Source organism: Macrobrachium nipponense, chromosome 2 (genome assembly GCF_015104395.2).
Source record: "Macrobrachium nipponense isolate FS-2020 chromosome 2, ASM1510439v2, whole genome shotgun sequence".
In the NCBI taxonomy this organism is placed as follows: domain Eukaryota; kingdom Metazoa; phylum Arthropoda; class Malacostraca; order Decapoda; family Palaemonidae; genus Macrobrachium; species Macrobrachium nipponense.
In genome coordinates this window covers 106,603,782-106,622,691 of record NC_087201.1, presented here as the reverse complement: position 1 = coordinate 106,622,691, position 18,910 = coordinate 106,603,782, and the positions used below count along the sequence as shown (strand labels likewise).

At 38.1% G+C, this 18,910-nt stretch overlaps 1 protein-coding gene across 2 annotated transcripts in view; it reads right to left on the bottom strand.

The window, feature by feature from the left end:
* Positions 1-18,910, bottom strand: part of LOC135220891 (ubiquitin carboxyl-terminal hydrolase 24-like) — a 394,433-nt gene that overhangs the window by 33,658 nt on the left and 341,865 nt on the right. For both annotated transcript variants that reach the window (XM_064258501.1, XM_064258502.1), the window contains exons 35-37: positions 10,511-10,731; positions 5,343-5,411; positions 5,080-5,170 (exon numbers count right to left, since the gene is read on the bottom strand). In XM_064258501.1, coding sequence (XP_064114571.1) covers positions 5,080-5,170; positions 5,343-5,411; positions 10,511-10,731 — 381 coding nt within the window. The remainder of the gene's footprint in view (positions 1-5,079; positions 5,171-5,342; positions 5,412-10,510; positions 10,732-18,910) is intronic.

The following is an 18,910-nucleotide window of genomic DNA, read 5'->3' as shown; positions in this document are numbered from 1 at the left end:
GACCACCACTGAAGATGATTTTGGCAGGAATCGTCCCAGACTACCACTGCACTCTCTTCCCGAAGGTCCCAGAGATTCCTGAGACATGCCTGCAGAGCGCATCCGGAGATGAGATTCTGGAACAATAAGAGAGAGAGAGAGAGGACATTCTCCCCAACAAACTTCTCCATTCGCTCACTGGTTGAGCCCTCTGTGACCTGAAGCTTTCTAGTTGACTGAGGATAGATAACACTCGCTCGTGTTGGAAAAGCCCTCAAACGACAAGTCTGAATCATCATACCTAGATATAATTTTACTTGCGATGGTGAAAAGGAACTCTTTTCTAGGTTGATTCTTATTCCTAAATTTTGACACAGTTGTAACAGGAAATCCCTTGCTCTTAACGCTTCCTCTCTCGACAAAGCCTGAATGAGTCAATCGTTGAGATACCTCCTCATTCTGAATCCCCGACGATGCATTATTGCAGATACCGGAGACATTATCCCTGTAAACACCTGAGGTGCAGTGGTCAGCCAGAAGCAGAGGACTTTGCACAGGAAAGTTCCGGATGGACCCGAGAATCAAAGGAACTTCTGAGATTCCTGATGTACAGGAATCTGGAAATAGGCATCCCTGAGGTCCACCAAAATCATCCAGTAGTTTCTCCAAACCAACCTCAGCACAGATAGGGATGTTTCCATGTGGAATTTTGTAGAAATCACCAGCTGATTGAGACCCGACAAGTCTATAATCGGTCTCCATGAACCTCACGCCTTGGAGGTCATGAAAATCTGGCTGTACAAACCCGGCAAAGGGGGAGCAAGCTCTATCGCTCCCTTCTCTAAAAGTGACCGAATCTCCGGTGCCAAGGCCATACCTCTGATGGAGTCCAGGGAATAACTGGCCAGGTGAATAGGAACATCAGATAGGGGAGGCACGGAACGGAAAGGAATCTTGTATCCATCCCTCAGGACCTCCACAACCCAACACTCCGCGCCCCACTTCTCCCAGATGGTTCAGACATCCTCCTACTGGTGTTGACAAGGGCAACATCCCCTACTTGCAAAAACCCCTCTTTGCTGCTGAAGGCTTAGAAGATACCGTTAGGGAAGCCATAGCAGAAAACTGCACCTTCTTAGGAGACCCAACAGGTGACTGAGAACTGGTGCGCTTACCAGGTGACGGTATACTCGCACCTTTGGGGGACCTGACACCTTGTGCCGCAACCTGTATCATCGCCTGTCGCGACTCTAACACCGATGTTGAAGAGATGAAGTTTACCATCACTGCAACCTCATCCTCTCTGAAGTCTGTCGCAGAGTGCAAGGGGCACCCTCTTGTGGATATCTGGGAAATGGAGGGGGAGATGACTCAAATATAAATCTATCCTCTTCTTTCCAATAAAGGTTGTACCGGGCACCGAGACATTTGCTTGATGAGCCAATCCCATCGAAACTGATGGGATTAAATTGTCGAAAAGAACCAGATTTGAGGGAACGAACCTGTCTCTTTTTAAGAAGCCCATCAAGCCAGACAACATCCACATCGAGTGTGAGAGAACTTCAGACTGGTTCCAAAAGGTGTCCTCCAAAATGGTCACTTCTCTTAAAAGTGATTCCTACCTGCCTAGACGACGAGGGGACTCTAGCCAAAAGAGCCTCTACAGATTCATTCAGGAGAACTCTTACACCCGACGAAGGGTTACCCGCTACTCCATACATGTTCTTCCTGGGTGGAAGAAGAGAAGAATCCTGCCTACCCAAACCCACTATTGAAGTCAACCTAGCGTCTGCATCTCTCAAGGACTGCTCCACCCGACCGAACCAAGGCAACTTACAGGACGTGCGAGGTACCGTAGGTTTCGTGGAATATAATTCCTCAAACATTGCCTGACTAGGGTGTACTAGATCCTCCGCCACTCTTGACTGAGGAAACAAACCATGAATAAATTCTACCATCCTCTATTATTCACTTTCTCCCGCTTGGGGAAAACTCACTTCCACGATAGGGATTTCTTCTTCCAATAACGTCTCCCTAAAAAAGGGGGGACCTCAACGAATCCCTATACCTGGAATCCTGATCAATCGATGTAGAATTCCTGCACCAACTGTAACCGGTTGTGACAGAACACTCTCTCCTAAGAGAGCCGACGCAGCTCATGGAGTTGTTGCACTGCCAAACACTGGGTGTTCCAAACCCGAAGCAAACCTACCTGAGGCCGACCCCCCCATTGTGAAACATTCACACGGAGCGCCTTATCCTGAAGACCTGATGACGAATTCGGTGCATAAGGCACTGCTGATCTACCCAAACCAGATTCCAAAGGAATTGAGGTTGAAGCACCTACGCTTAACCTCCCCAAATACCCTAAGCCAACACCTGAGAACTCTGAAGCCACAACACCTGAAACATTACCCAAGTTCCTAACCGCAGGGGCATGTTGTTCCGCCAATGCGGAAAAACACGCCCCTGGAGCAAGATCACTTGTACCTGAGAGAACCATACCAGCACCTAATACCAGAGCAGCCGCAATACCTGCACCAATCATACCACCCAACGTCCTATTTGGACGGGGAACCGCTGCAGCGGTCCTAACAAAACCAGAAGAATCACCCGTTGTAGCGGTGACATACATATTAGAAGAGGGAATCTCTGTTCCTGTAACCCCCACCAAACCAGCACCAATACCATAACTTTTAGAAAAGGAAACTGCCGCACCCCAAGAAAGGTTTGATAAAGACATCGAAGGAGAAGAGAAAAAGGGAGAGGACATACCTGGTTTCACTACCAGAACCCCTGTCGAAGAACTTGGGCATTAAGAGGTCCCCGCCCACTAAGCTCGCACTGATAGGTGCGCTAAGAGAGCGGGATACACCCACCGAATTCGAAATGCCTAACTGCCCTTTTGCGGAAACCTCTGCTTCTGAACGCAGTACCTCAGAACGGGACGCCTCTGGAAACAAACCACCCAGGGGGACCTGTCAGCAGGTTGCAGACGAAGCTAAGGCATGTCCCGAAAGAGAAGAGTGAGGAAGAACTTGAGAGGTAGAGCTTGTTGATAAGGAGTTGAGAGAAATATCAGGAACAGAAGGAAAAACAGACAAAAGAGGAGATGGAGAAGAAGAAGACAAAGAAGAGGCCATTCTTTTAAGTGAAAGAAGGCATATAGACTCCCTTTCCCCTTAATAATCCTGCAACGTGTCGCCCGAAAACGGGGAAATTCTTATTGACATGATCCCAAATGTCCGAAAAGCCTAAATGATGGCACTGTCTAACCAGAAGTCTATAATTCTGAGACAAACCTAGAATGTTAGCATTATATTCTGCCAAATTAAGTGTTACTTCATCAAAATGGCTACCACCAGCCCCTGAATCTGTAATAGATCCCACTGGAAAGGAAACTTTCAAAGAAGAAGTGATGGCATCAAAAACTTCAACAGGCCTCGTTTCCAATACCAACTTAACAGCCGACTTAAGGTCCTTGTCCTTCGGAAAATACGAGGACGGAAACAGAACTTCCATCGGATCCAATGACAATCCTGTAAAGATAGCCGCACCTGAACCCGAAAGACACTGCTCTAGCAGCTTTTCATCCTTAACCTCTACATTAGGATCCCTGACAGTCTTGGTCTCACCTATTGCTAATTCACATTTTTTACTTAGGCTTTTAGGGGAAAAGGGGAATTCTGCTGCTGACACTGCCTGTTTTGCGCCAGGAGGAGCCGGTGGATCCTGCCCTCTGGGCTTGCGGTTCCCTATAACCCCCGGCACCCGTTAGAGCTGGTTCTGGAACAGGCAGGGGAGCTGGAAAAGAGTGGTTATAGTCCACACTCCTATTACTATCCCTATCCTAATTCTTAGGTTCTGTCACCCTACGCTTATTCTTCGAAGCTAGAGTTTTCCTATGTTTTAAATAGTGACCCGCCCCTACACTCCTGACATCTCTGTTTAACCCCACACTGTACCTCCCTACAACTAATGCAACATGAATGTCTGTCATGTTTCAGGGTACTCATCCGCCTCTTGCAGGCAATTCAAGACCAATGTACTGCCCCATCCCCACTGCAAGGTTGTTCTGGAGTCATAGCAGATGAAGATGACTTCGAAGGTACAGCAGGGAAGTTTCTTTCTGAGGTGTGTCCATGATAGAATAGTCCAATCAATGCTTTACACAAATCCAAAATCCAGAAGAGGTCCAAATGAAGTCCAAAACGTAATCAAAAGTTCATCAACAGAACAGCAGGTTGATCTGTGGGTCGGGCTAATAAGACCAAATTCTTCGCTGGAGCTAGGACACGTCCTAACGCTCGAGCGAACAAGAAGCAATTGAAGGGAGAGCACTCTGCCGGCTGGTCCTAGCAACAGCGTTGCAAAGCGGTAGTACAGGTAACTCAGTAGAAGGGGGTTTACCTGCAGCGGTGGTAGCACTGGCAGTTAAAAAAAAAAATTACCGAATTATGGTTAATTCTGTGGGGATATAGTTTGGGTTGGTCAGTGACCAGGGCTAATTCAGGTGTTCAGGTGGTGTATTGCAATTTCTGAATTAAAAGCTAGTATGCTCTATTTCGAATTGATACAGGTAAAAAACCATTTACAATAAAAAATTGATGTGTTGGTCTCTGCCCTGTCATTGCCTCAAAATATAAGAATTTGATGTATAAGCCTATGCTCTGTCATTGCGTCAACACACTAGAAATTGATGTGAAGACCTATGCCCTGTTATTGCCTCAAAATACTCATATAAGAAATTGCAGTGTAAGCCTATGCCCTGTAATTGCCTCAAAATATAAGAACTTGATATGTAGACCTAACTCACAATCTCGCAATTATATTAACATTTGACATGCCAGATTATGATGAATTAATTCTCTAATATCAGAACTGGCTGTATAAGTCTATGCTTCATTTGAAGTAATGTGCTCTATGTAGAACTGCTTATCTAGGCCAATTAAAAAAAAGCAAGATGCTTGCGTATTTAGCCTGCACATGATTAAAAGTGTGATGTCTTTCCTTTTCGAAAGCTAGCCAATCACTGGCGTGCAGTGGGCAAGGCTTAGCTGCAAAGAACCCTGACTTTTACTTAATAATTAAATCACTTACCTAATAAACCCATTACTTGTTCACCATCTGCAGTTACAAGACCCTCAAGAATAGCATTGGTACGATTTGACTTTAGAGAATCCTTTATATTCTGAAATAACGTAAAAAAATGATTAATAAATTTACTTCCAAAATAATTACCTACATAAGTTACTTATTTATTACACTGCTATTCCATATAAATTTGAAATAATTCATCCACATTAAAACTTGTTAATTAGCAAACAAATGAAAAGTTTTATCTTTTCATTACATAAACTTACCAATATTTCAAGTAGTAACTGTGACAGTTCCTTCAACATATTGGATGGAGCTTTACTGGCATATTCAGTCTGCAAAAATGAACATAGTACATGTAACTTGCATTCTCAATATGTATCGTAGATGGTAAAGTACATGTATAAGGAATTGATGTGAAGGAATATGATGCAATTATTCCTTCAAAATAGTATAAGCATTTGATGTGTAAGCCTATGATGCAGTTGTTTTCATAAAAATAAAAAAATTTTATAAACAGGCTATAATGAGTCATCCTCTTACTGCAGTATGAGAATTATGTTGCATAAACATATTCTTCACTTTAATTTTCTTCTACTGGGAGGCTAATTTAGGGTTTCAGCATTCAAAATACTTAAGATGCAGCCACTATCATCCGAGATTTTAATAATGACGTTAGAAAATGAATAAGTACTATTTTAAAACATAACTCTATTTCCAAAAGACCTTGAAAGGAAAATGATAAATAAGATAAGAAAGTGATTTGTAGTCCTATGATACGTATTTCTTCGAAATATGAGAATCTAAAGTGCAGGGCTAAACTCACAATGATGATAATATTTGATATGCAGGCCTATGATGAATTATTCCCTAATATTACAACAGGCTGAAGTATTTGTTATGTACAGTATGCCTCTTCATATTGAAAAAGAAAAATACTTTTATTTGGACTGTTCATGATAAAAATAAAAAAAAGATGCATAGTAATGATCTGAGATCATCATAATAACAATTTTAACAATACAGTGCTAGTTTGTGGTTCAGCATTGTGGATTCAGTACTTCACAGTTTTTTCTGTGATACGTATCACCAAATATATGCGAGGAAAATCACAACACAGATTTTTCAGAGAACAATATTAAGTAATTACTGTACTATTCTCTCTCTCTCTCTCTCTCTCTCTCTCTCTCTCAGACGACTCACTATTGGTTTAAGGAGTGGGAAGTGGCCAATGATAATTAAGCTTGTACCTTCATGCTTTGTATGTACTATCTCTCTCTCTCTCTCTCTCTCTCTCTCTCTCTCTCTCTCACTTAGATAAGAGAGGATTTTAATGCATATGTAACAGATATCTTTTTTGGATGATTAATAATGTCAATCTATTAACTGTATGAAAAAAAATGATACTCTCTCTCTCTCTCTCTCTCTCTCTCTCTCTCTCTCTCTCTCTCTCTCTCTCTCTCTCTCTCTCTCTCTCTCTCTCCATGATGACATTTTACGTTTAGTCACTACTGGATGAATCCACCTCAACTCTGCCTGTATCAGCACCATCACCTTCAACATATTCATAATTTTCTTCCCTGGACGCAGAAATTGGGTGAGAATTTTTACATTCCCTTTCTGCATGGCAGGCACAAAAGATAGAACATGAAATACAAGCACTGGAGCAGCTACAGCATGCAGTGGAACAACAGTGTATGACGCGCCTCCACTTTTAATCGATTTTAGTACTGATAGAGGAACAGGTGATACATCTGATGGCAAGGCAGTTGGTTCCAATTTGTTATGTATCAGTGTTTATGTGCTAGTCATAATGCAAAAGATCAAGTACAAGTGGATCAGCTTCAAAGGCACATCTCCAAATTACATCTTGCAGATGGGTTCTATACACATACATACTGTTCAAAAGCTTTTTTAGTAGTAGGCAGTACACGGAGCAGAACAGCTTGTGATTAGCCTTCCTGTTTCTCCAAACCATGTATCGAAGAGATTTCATATCGGATTTATTTGGAAATTCATAACATGATGCTATGAATGCTGTGCATTGAGACTTAACCTTTAGAACTGTTTCTTTCCCAATTCTCCACAAACAAGACACACTGTCACATCCTGAAAGCACATGAGCAGCTAAAACATTGTCTAAGATATTATTATGCTTCTCAACTGTGGCCTTTATGTCTACACATTTTCTTCCTGAACTTGAACCAGTCAGAACCAGATTACATGTAAGCTTTGTTTTGTAGTAGTGAAGTAACAAAACAAACATACTAGTGTCATCAGCAATGACACAAATACTGTGTTTACCAGAACTAGCCAGATGCATGACCTGCTGAATGATGACCACATCTACTTCCTCGTAAGTTGTACAAAGATCAAGTCTCTTTCTTATGCATTACAGATCTCTGTTGGAGTTGGTTCAGGTCCAGTAACTACCAGTAGTCTTCATCTCTCAAAAACATTTCTTCTCTCTGTAACAGTGAGACACACCTTTTGAGATGGGAGTGGTGTCACCATGGTCAGCTTATGTTGTCAGCTGGACTTATTTCTAGCTCGTGATGTCAGAGTAGTTTCCTTGATGCTGTTAGCATAGTAGCTATCAAAGATTAAATATGTATCAGCATTCTGAAGGTGAGTATATAATGTACTCTACAATAATTTTTATAAAGTCATGAACAAGTCCATGGGAAGGCCAGTGGACTATCCACAGAAAAGCACATCCATCTAGAACTATTGCATTTGGAGGAACCGATTTACGATCTGTGAGCTTAACTTTTGAAGTTTTGTCTTTAGTGTAGATTTAGATTTTGTGCAACACATCTTGGTAGATTCATCAAACACAGATGCCAGAACACTGGCAAGTTCATGTCCCAGAGCATCCTTCATGTCAGTGTCTTAAACTGTCTGTGAACATGGTACCCTGGAGTAGATTGGTGATGTGTCATATACTTTAACATCAACACTGACCTTCTTCCTAGATACAGACATGGTTATCACTGGCTTTGTGAGCGACTTATGAAAACTTTGAAGACACCCTTCTTCATAACTCCACATCAACTCTTCTCCTAGTTGGACACAGTTATCAACATTAACAGATGCAAGTGATATCCTTCCAGTGACAATGTTGACAAGATGCCAGGTAAAAAAATCACAGGTATAAAAAGTCACATGAAAAAAAAGCCACATTAATCTTTCCTACATAGTGGCCCCAATTGTTTTAACTCAGTATGTATCCATCTATCCACCTTTGCGGCATGTTTAGTACAAGCTCGTTGTGATTACCGTAAAAACATAACCAAAAGACTGTAAATATCATAAATTCAATGGCCCCAATATGACTTTCTTTCCTAGCCTAAATTGTGACTTTTTTCCTGTCTTTATTTCCAGCCACTGACAAGGCAATCAGGTAACCAGGTTATTTTGAATCTTTTGCCTATCTGTGCCATCATTCTAAATCTTTGATGCACTCTCCTTGTGTGTTGTAACTGTTTGCTGCATATCTGTATCTGATAATGACATAACATCTTTCTTTAGCTGTACACATAAAATGGAGGCCATAAGCCCATCGCTCCAGTGCAGGTGGTTTTGAGAGTTATATCCAATATACTCCAGAATTTTATGTATTGATCTGCCCAAATTCTGTTCCACACACCAGGTTGATGATGCATAATATGATTGCCTTTTAAGAATGCCTCCTGCACTGAACCAAGCAGCTTTGACATAGAATGCACATAATGCAAGCAGTACCTGGAAAAATAACACAAGTTATACATCACAATACCAGCAAAACATTATACTGCAGAGTATATAAACGTTAAATAATAACGACACATGATGTGTAGGCTAAGAATCAATTTTTTTGTTGACATTCACATTTAGTTGTTCCACCACCCAATGGTATGAGATACTGTCTTGTGATTTCCACACGATGTAAAGGAAAGAAAATGAATTCATAATTTGCAGGGTAAACTTTTCTTACAGTGGCAGAAATATGTCGACTTTTGCGACTTCGGTAGTGTTATTGCGGGTCAAGATACCTCGACGTTAGCAACCAAAGGGCTAATGATTTTTTCCAGAGAAAAGTCCAGAATATAAACAAATAGAACATTATAACATCTGATAGTACACTTTTTACACTTCTTTAAACAAAAACATGAATTTTGTCAAAAATCAAGCTTCTATGTTTAACAGAAATTAAGATAGGGCTGAAAACTAATAATCCCTGATATGCAACGGTGGCCATTGTAAATTTTGGCAATAAAAAATTTTCCTCAAGGTTGCTCCTCTGCATCCACTTGTTTTATGATAAATAGGGTCTAGATAACAAGAAAAACCAAAAAAACAATTATCTGTTGAAACCAGATTTCACCAAAAAATTCCATTCTGCCACTGGACTATGGAGGAGCCACTGCTGGAAGGCATGCAGGCATGAAATGGGACAACAGGCCTTCCAAAGAGGGGACCCCAAGAATGCCTAAGGAGACCCACACAGACAACACCTTGTGCTAATCGGATGCTGTAACAAAGGAACAAGATGGTGCTGCTTTCTCCCTCCACAAAAAGACCTCTCCCAAGAGAGAGAAAGGGGTGGGGGAGCATTAAAGAAAATATCACCCTGAGAAACTCCTGATAATTCAAAAGACAAATCAATGGAAAAAAAGGAAGGAGGCAAGGCATCAATGGATTAGGTAACATAAGGAGTAAGTCTGGAAAAAGGGGGAAACCGAAGAGTCCAATTGAGGAGGGGGTGGGGGGTGGGGGACCTTTCCAAGATGGACATATTGACATCCTATAATGCTCCCTCTTCTTGTAGAAGTTCTTCCACTGCACAACAGGCCAGGAACGACATCTGGGCATGGATTGGTTACATTACAAAAAGTAGCACATCTATTTACTGCAAGTTGTATGGGGGTCAGTCAAAGTGGAAGCTAGGAAGCATAAGCAGGGGAACCCTGGAAGGCCAGGACACAAGCGCTGACACGCCTGCAGTTTTTTAGATTCGATGGAGGAATCCATAATAAATCTCCCAAAAACACAAGGAAGCATGAAGGAATCACAGGCTATTATTTAATAAGACTTGGGAGGAGGAGAGCAAAAGCAAATATCTGCTCTCCAAGGCAGCTGAAGAAAGCTTTAGATGCCAGATGCCACAAATTCTTTGGATATACAATTTTTCATTGTTTTTAACCAATTCCAGCTGGCACCAGAAGATTTATCTTATTGCTAAGAACGAAGGTTTGTTCTGCATATGAACAAAGGCAAAGTAAGAGTACCCTATCACTAATTTCATACACAACAAAATAACAAAAAGAATGCTGAACTATAGTATTTTAACTGAAAAAAATTGAACATACTAGCCTGAATATATCTTAACAGTGAAAATTATGGGGTAAAACAAACCTTTAGAGATAATTTCCAAAAATACTGTTGTACTCACCATAACTGTTGTTATTAAAGCATTTGTAAATGATGAGTTTTCAGTGGCTGCCTCCTTTAAAGCATTTGTAACACTTGGTATGCTAGTAGTGACCTCTCTGTATGCTACAACAGCTTCTCTCATCCAGCGAGACTGGTCACTGCCATACAAAACTTGAGCTACTGCCTCTGGCATTTCAAGCTTTCCTTGTTTCTCCTCTTCCTTGGAATCTGAGTGAGTGCCTATCAAAGAAACATGGATGGTAACTTGCTTCAAACTGATGAATTACAAATTCTCAATAAAGGAAATTAAGTATGTCAATTAGAAAAAAAAAATCATACTAAACATCCCCAATATTATATACAGTATAGCCTAATCCATTAAAATCAATGGATAGATTTTTAAAGATACAATTAATATACTTTCTAGTAATGTGGGAGATATGAACTTTTTAGAGTAAACATTATCAAACTTTTTTTTTTTCAACCAGGTTTCCCACTAAAAGAAGCAGATTTTGTAAAACAAAATATCTCCACTCTTTTATGTCTAATGCTTGTTTAGCTTGAATTCTTATCTGCTCTGCTTACTCATTCCTGCCGTTTCTTCATAATTTTTTGGGCCTTGCTACTGGTCTTTGTCCAGCTACTTCCATAACTACTACATATTTGCATGACTGACTGCTTGTCTCTAACAGTGACCTTGAATCTTGCTGTTTTGTCAACATATCCCTACAAAATTTTCTCTCAAGTAATTTTACCTTTGCTGTGTACAAGTGCAAGGAGTTACCAGTAAGCCTCTCCATGGTCTAACCATAGCTCCATGGTGACCAGACTAATGTCAAAGAATTCTCTTTTAGCTGGTCTTGCAGCCGGGTATTATGTCGTAATGATATACATTATAACACGTGATAGGGTATAAACTGACTTAGGATAAAAGGGCACTTTCTCTTATCCTCAGCGAATGCTGAACCAAGTTTACCTAAGTTGAAAAAAACCTGCAAGAAGAAGTGGCTATGTGCATATGCACTATCATATTGTTAACATATGACCAGAAATGGACCAAAACACCATTACAGTATGTAATACCATGAACTTTTGCGATTTGAGTTACGTGTATTCACAATAGCACAAACTTTTCATTGGAACTACTATGGATTTCAGGCAAAAAATAGTGTGTTTTTCTTTAATATCTCCCACACTGATTATTTGACACAGCACTATAGACTTCCCCCTGATTTTTGATACTATAATGGATTTTCAAATCCCGTTAATTAAGGTGTTTACTCTTGTCCTAGTGAAGCCAAAGCCAAATCTTTTTGGTAAGTTTGTTAAACAATCGAACATATGCTGAAACTTCCTCACTTAGCTCTCCCTTCCCCACTTCGCTCTCCCTCCCTTCTCTCACTTTGCAAATGTCTTATCTAATATTTTCCATAATATACACCTTTCACATTGGTATTTTCCAATATACTTGCCATCACAAGGAAATCATTCGAAAATCCATAATGATAAGATTGTAAAAAAAGTAACAGTGAAAATAAAGCATGGTTTTGGAAGTCAAGAAGGTCGAATTATGGTTTCGTTAAGGTTCTTTTAACTGTGTAAAAATAATGAAACACGTTTTCCAAAGGCAGGATTGATTGGCTTTGTCTCCTTGAAAGGAAGAGTAAATGTAATCAAGTGTTATATAAGTTGACTGAAAATTTTACGGTGTATTGGCTCACTTAACCATTGACTATCGTAGTTTGGGTATCTGCTAAAGTTTATGCCTAAGCTGTTTGTTGTCTCAGTGTTTGTTTGACTGAGGAGGTTTTCCCATCATATTCATGACTGGCATGTTCCTTTGCCCCCATAAATGCAAAAATGCATTTGCATTACGTCTCCATTACATATACAAAATGGAACAAGCTAACAATAAACTAAGGAATAGTCTTGATAGGTAAGAGAAGCTTCAGGTTTGTTGGACACACACAATAACACAATGTGGCATAAGAAACACAAGCATATTACTGAATAAGTCAATCTTAATATTTACCCTATAATTCACTCCTTATGTGTGTGTGTGTGTGTGTATGCGTGTGTGTGTGTGTGTGTGTGTGTGTGTGTGTGTGTGTGTGTGTTTGTGTGTGTGTGTAAAATTTATTATGTAAATTTTTAAGTTTTAAAGATATTTAAGTTTTTAAGCTTTTCTGTATCAAATCTTTATTAAAAATGTATTTCAATTTTTCTACATGCATAAATATGATACAAAGGTAATTAAAGCACCTACAGTTAGTGCATATACGTACTTTTACAAGATGCAATACCCATTCACAAAGTTACTGCACTATTCAAAGATGATATCCCTTCAGAAACTGTTTAATTTCAGAATTACGTACTAGTATACAACAATTAGTATAAGTTTTCATGCTTTTAAGTGTAAAATCAGTATGGAGATTCTGTGTATACTATTTTATATTTTTAAAAAATATATAAAAAGGCAGTGTGTTATTCACAGTGTTTTGTCACTATATAAGACCTTCATGATCAACTAGTAAAACATAACAGAGATAACAGAGTTGTCATTCTGAGAAAATTACTATCTTAGCCTCGGAGAAAAGTGCTGGTACAAGTTGTCGTTCTGAGAAAATTACTATCTTAACCTCGGAGAAAAGTGCTGGTACAACCTGAATGAACTATGTTACGTAATTACAGCACATACAGTTAATGCACTTTCAGAAGATGTGATCCCATTCACACTTTTTAAAGATGATACCCCACCAGAGTTTTACCTCACATGATGATGTACGTATTTCTCTCTCTCTCTCTCTCTCTCTCTCTCTCTCTCTCTCTCTCTCTCTCTCTCTCTCTCTCCTCTCTCTCTTCTCTCTCTCTCTCGCTCTCTTCTTCTTCTCTCTCGTCTCTCTCTCCTCTCGGCCTCTCTCTCTCTCTCTCTCTCTCTCTCTCTCTCTCTCTCTCTCTCTCTCTCATAATAAGCCCTTACACTTGTACATGATTTTAAATAGATTGAATTTTACCTTCACCCTCTGCAAACATTATGTATGTACATACCTATTTTCTTTATTTCATTTAATTGTGTACCTTCGTTATAACAGACTTATGTAGTTTACCTAGTGACACAAAGAAAACTCTTTTACTCTGAGGGAAAACGAAAATGGCATCCCATGAATTAGGAGTAATGTTAGTAAACGTACGAAAATGGATGTGTATGTACGTAGTAGTTACTGTTACCATTTTTATGCCAACCAGTTATTTCTTTTTAAGGGTAATGTAATAAACTAACTTTTAAATCTAATTACAGTACAGTGGTACCTCGAGATACGAAAGGCTCAACTTACGAAAAACTCGAGATACGAAAGCTGACACAAAAATTTTTACTGCTCTACATACGAAAAGTTTTCAGATACGAAAGGTTTCTGAAAGTCCGAGATTCGCCCGATAACAATTTTGAAACTCGCGCCGCCATCTTAGTTCTAGTAGACTCGCCACCATCCTCCTGCTCTCCCATTGGTTCCTGATGCTAGCAAAGCCATGAGATCCTTCTCTCCTATTGGACAGCATCCCTCCCATCATGCATCTTACGTGGTGGCGTGCCTTCGCTCGGCCACTTCGCACCCGAAGCTTTATCATACGCATGTGGCATTCGTTCGGTCCAACGATTTCATTTAGTATCGTAAATTCGTTAGTGATTTCGTTGTGCTACTTTATCGTGTTGTGAGAACCTAATTAGTATACGTACTACATACGTAACTTAATTAAGTACAGTACATATAGTCATGGGTCCCAAGAAAGTTGCTGAAGTTCACAGAAAGAAGAGAATGCTTTCTATGGAGACAAAGATGAAGATAATAAAAAAGTATGAAGCTGACTTGCGGTTGAGTGTGATCGCTAAGGAATACGGCCGAAATCCGTTGACGATAGGCACCATCCTTAAGCAGAAGGAAGCCATCAAAGCAGCTACACCTTCCAAGGGCGTGACTATTTTGTCCAACAAGAGGAGCCATGTGCATAATGAAATGGAAAGTCTTCTTGTAGGGATCGAGGACAAAGAAATCGATGGCGATACGATAACCGAGACGGCAATCTGCCAGAAGGCCAGCGCTATTTTCGGCGATTTGATTGCCCAAGCCGAAGACGACGGCGGAGGGGGGACATCAACAGCAACCCCAGAGTTCAAGGCTTCTCATGGGTGGTTCGAAAAATTCCGTAAACGGACTGGCATCCATTCGGTGGTGAAGAAATTGAAATTACGTAAAGTATAAAAAAGTAAAAAGAAATGTAAAAATCAAAAAAAGACAAAGTAAATTTTATTATAAGTTTTTTGTAAAGTTAAGTGTTACAGTTTTGTTAATGTGTTTTGTAAAGTTTAGTTTGTTTTTCTGACATTTTTTTATGTGTTTCGTAAAGTTAAGTGTACGTATCTGCTGTTTGTCCTTGTCCTCCTCCTCTGCCGACACTTTCGGAGATAGCCTCACTCGAAAGGTAAGCTTCCACATTTTACGTTACAGTAATAATATTTCTTGTACACTAATATACACTTTATTTACAGGTTTTGCATTTTTATTATTAAGTTACGTATTGAATGGTCCAAATTGTTGTAGTATTTCATTGTTTATAGGTCAATTTACCTTTATTATGAAATTTACTGGATTTTTTTGGAGGGCTTGGAACGGATTAGCCATTTTACATGTAAAATGTGGTCCAAGATACGAAAACCTCATGATACGAAAGGCGCCTCGGAACGGATTAATTTCGTATCTTGAGGTACTACTGTAACTTTAATTTCATTTAAAAGTTAGCTTAAGACTTAGGGAGCATGATTAGGGTCATATTTAGTTTTCACACTCTAGAAGCAAGACTTTATTATCATTTTTAGAGACTGTGCCAAACCCCCTAACACGAGGGGGTCTGGAACCTAACCTTGCATAAGTTCATGATATTACTGTACCTTTCTGGTTGTCAATGTATTTTGTACTGAAACCAGTGCTCTGTAATTTCATTACCAAGGATCATGAAAACATCCAAGTTGAAAACTCAAGTACATAATTTTAAGTTTCGGTTAAACATTTTTTTTAGTTGAGAGACTGAAACAATGATTTAATGTGTGTGAAAAGCCATAAACTGGCTTGTTCACGAGCACACAACGGTGCTTCTCACAATTTCTGATCATTATATTTGTAAAAGTGCAAATTGTTTCAAAGAATCTAGTATTCTATTAAAATATATATTCAGGCAAGCACATTTTCTTTCATACAGTAATCAAGCCTTACTGTATTCTTTTAACATAGATAAGGATAAATTGGCGCATAGTTTTGTGAACGTTATTGAAGGAAAAAAAATTTATTGATATAGTATTTTGCTGTTTACATTAACCCTTAAACGCCGACTGGACGTATTTTACGTCGACATTTTTTATCTCTCGGGTGCCGACTGGACGTATTTTACGTCGACTTACAAAAGTTTTTTTAAAAATTCGCGGAAAAATACTTTTAGGCCTACCAGCCAAAAACTCTTGAATCACGCGCCTTGGGGGATGCTGGGAGTTCACGGATCAAGGTGTTGTTTTGTTTACAATCGTTACGCAGGCGCGCAAGCGCGAATTTCTTTCTTGCCGCACTAAAAAGTATCTGTGACACATCTCGGAAATTATTTCGTCACTTTGACATCATTTTTGTACCATTTTAAATTAGCCGTTACATGGAGTACTATATATGAAAATGTGCGCATTTTTATGTAAAATACAACAAAAAAATATTCATGATTGTAGCTTTTATTGGTTTTGAGATATTTTCATATAAATAACGATAAGTGCCAAAATTTCAACCTTCGGTCAACTTTGACTCTACCGAAATAGTCGAAAAACGCAATTGTAAGCTAAAACTCTTATATTTTAGTAATATTCAATCATTTACCTTAATTTTGCAACAAATTGGAAGTCTCTAGCACAATATTTCGATTTATGGTGAATTTATGAAAAAACTTTTTCCTTACGTCCGCTCGGTAACTCTTCCGAAAAAAATCATACATGCGATTGTTGTAATGTTTGCACCATTTTAAAATTAGCCGTTACATAAAGTTTTATACATGGAAATGTGCGCAATTTCATGCACAATACAAATAAAAACAACCCATGGTTGTAGCTCTTATCAATTTTGAAATATTTTCATAAAAAAAATGATAAGTGACAAATTTTCAACCTTCGGTCAACTTTGACTCTACCGAAATGGTCGAAAAACGCAATTGTAAGCTAAAACGCTTATATTCTAGTAATATTCAATCATTTACCTTCATTTTGCAACACATTGGAAGTCTCTAGCACAATATTTCGATTTATGGTGAATTTATGAAAAAAATAACATTTTCTTTACGTCCGCGCGGTAACTCTTCCGAAAAAATCATACATGCGATTGTGGTAATTTTTGCACCATTTTAAATTAGCCGTTACATAAAGTTTTATGTATAAAAATGTGCGCAATTTCATGTAGAATACAACAAAAAATAATTGAAGGTTTTAGCTTTTCTCATTTTTGAAATATTTGCACGTTCGGTCAACTTTGACTCTACCGAAATGGTCGAAAAACGCAATTGTAAGCTAAAACTCTTACAGTCTAGTAATAATCAGTCATTTATCTTCATTTTGAAACAAATTCGAAGTCTCTGGCACAATATTTAGATTTATGGTGAATTTTAAAAAAAAACTTTCCTTCCCTCCACGCGCGGATTCTCAGACACAAATCTCCGAAATGCGTACGTCCCATTCTCGAAATATTTGCTCCATTTCATATTAGGCATTTCATAGAGTTTTATATATGAAAATGTGCGCAATTTCATGTAGAATAAAACGAAAAATATTTGAAGGTTGTAGCTTTTCTTATTTCCTGAATAATTGCATATAAAATATATATATAAAAAAATTCGACATTCGGTCAACTTTAACTCATCAGATATGGTCGAAAACTGCAATTGTAAGCTAATACTCTTACAGTATAGTAATATTCAATCATTTGTCTTCATTTTGAAAGAAATTGGAAGTCTCTAGGACAATATTTAGATTTATGGTGAATTTTTGAAAAAAATATTTGTTTACGTCAGCGCGTTACGAATTCATGCATTATTTTGTGATAATATTTTCTCTGTGTTGCTTTAATCGTTTTACAATGTGTTATATACCAAAATGATTGCAATTTAGTTTACATTACAGCGAAAAAAGTAACTTGTTACCTCTAACCGTTTTGCGCACAGCGCGATTTGAATACAATTATATATGAAATTTCGTTTTTGCGCTATCATATATCGCATTATTTATATATGATAATGATAATTTTTTTCATTTCTGATGGTTGCATACTAAACTTCAGCCAATGACAAAAAAAGGAGCCAAAAATGAACTCTTAATCTTGAAAACTAAGCGCGCTGTGATTTTTTGAAAAAAATATTTTTTCCGCTTCCGCGCTCACTCCGAAACACCTCCGGCACACGGGAGACAATTTTTTTTTTACCGTTTCGGCGTTTAAGGGTTAATAATACTAATGAAAATTAGCAAATAATAAACGTATTATAAAAATTTACTATTTAGTCACAAAAATAAAATTAAAATAATTAACAAATATTTTAGACATACTCTATGAACTTGAGACACCTCCTAAAAACCCTTACAACTGCCTATTTTAATAGTTTAAACACCAAATACACCTTTAACTATCATTTTACAACATTACCCTTGAAAATACTATATGGCTAACAACTATGAGTGAACATTCCTAAAACTGTTACTCTTACTAAAGTGAAAATTAATCTAGTTACCCCTATATTCAGACACACATTTTCTTTCATACAGTATTCAAGCCTTATGGTTGTCTTTAAATGTACGTAGATAGGGGGTAACATTGGTACATTGTTTGGTAATCTTTTATAAGAAAAAAAATACATTTGATATTTTACTCTTTACATTAATAATTAAAATACTGCATTTGAAAATTAGTAAATCATTTATCATAATAATTGATTAAGTCTCAAAAATAAAATAAAAATGGTAATTAGCCAATATTTTAGCTATAACTGCCTATTTCAATAGCTCAAATACCAAATACTATACCTTAAACTATCATTCTAAAAGAGTTTAATATAATTTCAAAGCCATCTTACAACATTACCCTTAAAAATATATGGCTTACAGCTACGTGTGAACACTTCTACAACTGTTATTCTTACCAAGGCAAAAACTAATCAAGTTACCCCTATACTATTCATGCATGCACATTTTCTTCCACACATTATTCAAGCCTAACAGTTTCCTGTTAACGTACATAGTGGTAATATTAGTACATCATTTTGTGAATATTTTTTAAGAAAAAAAAATATATTTTAGTGATATTTTGCTGTTCATATTAATATTAATATTTGATAATTTGTAAATATTTTT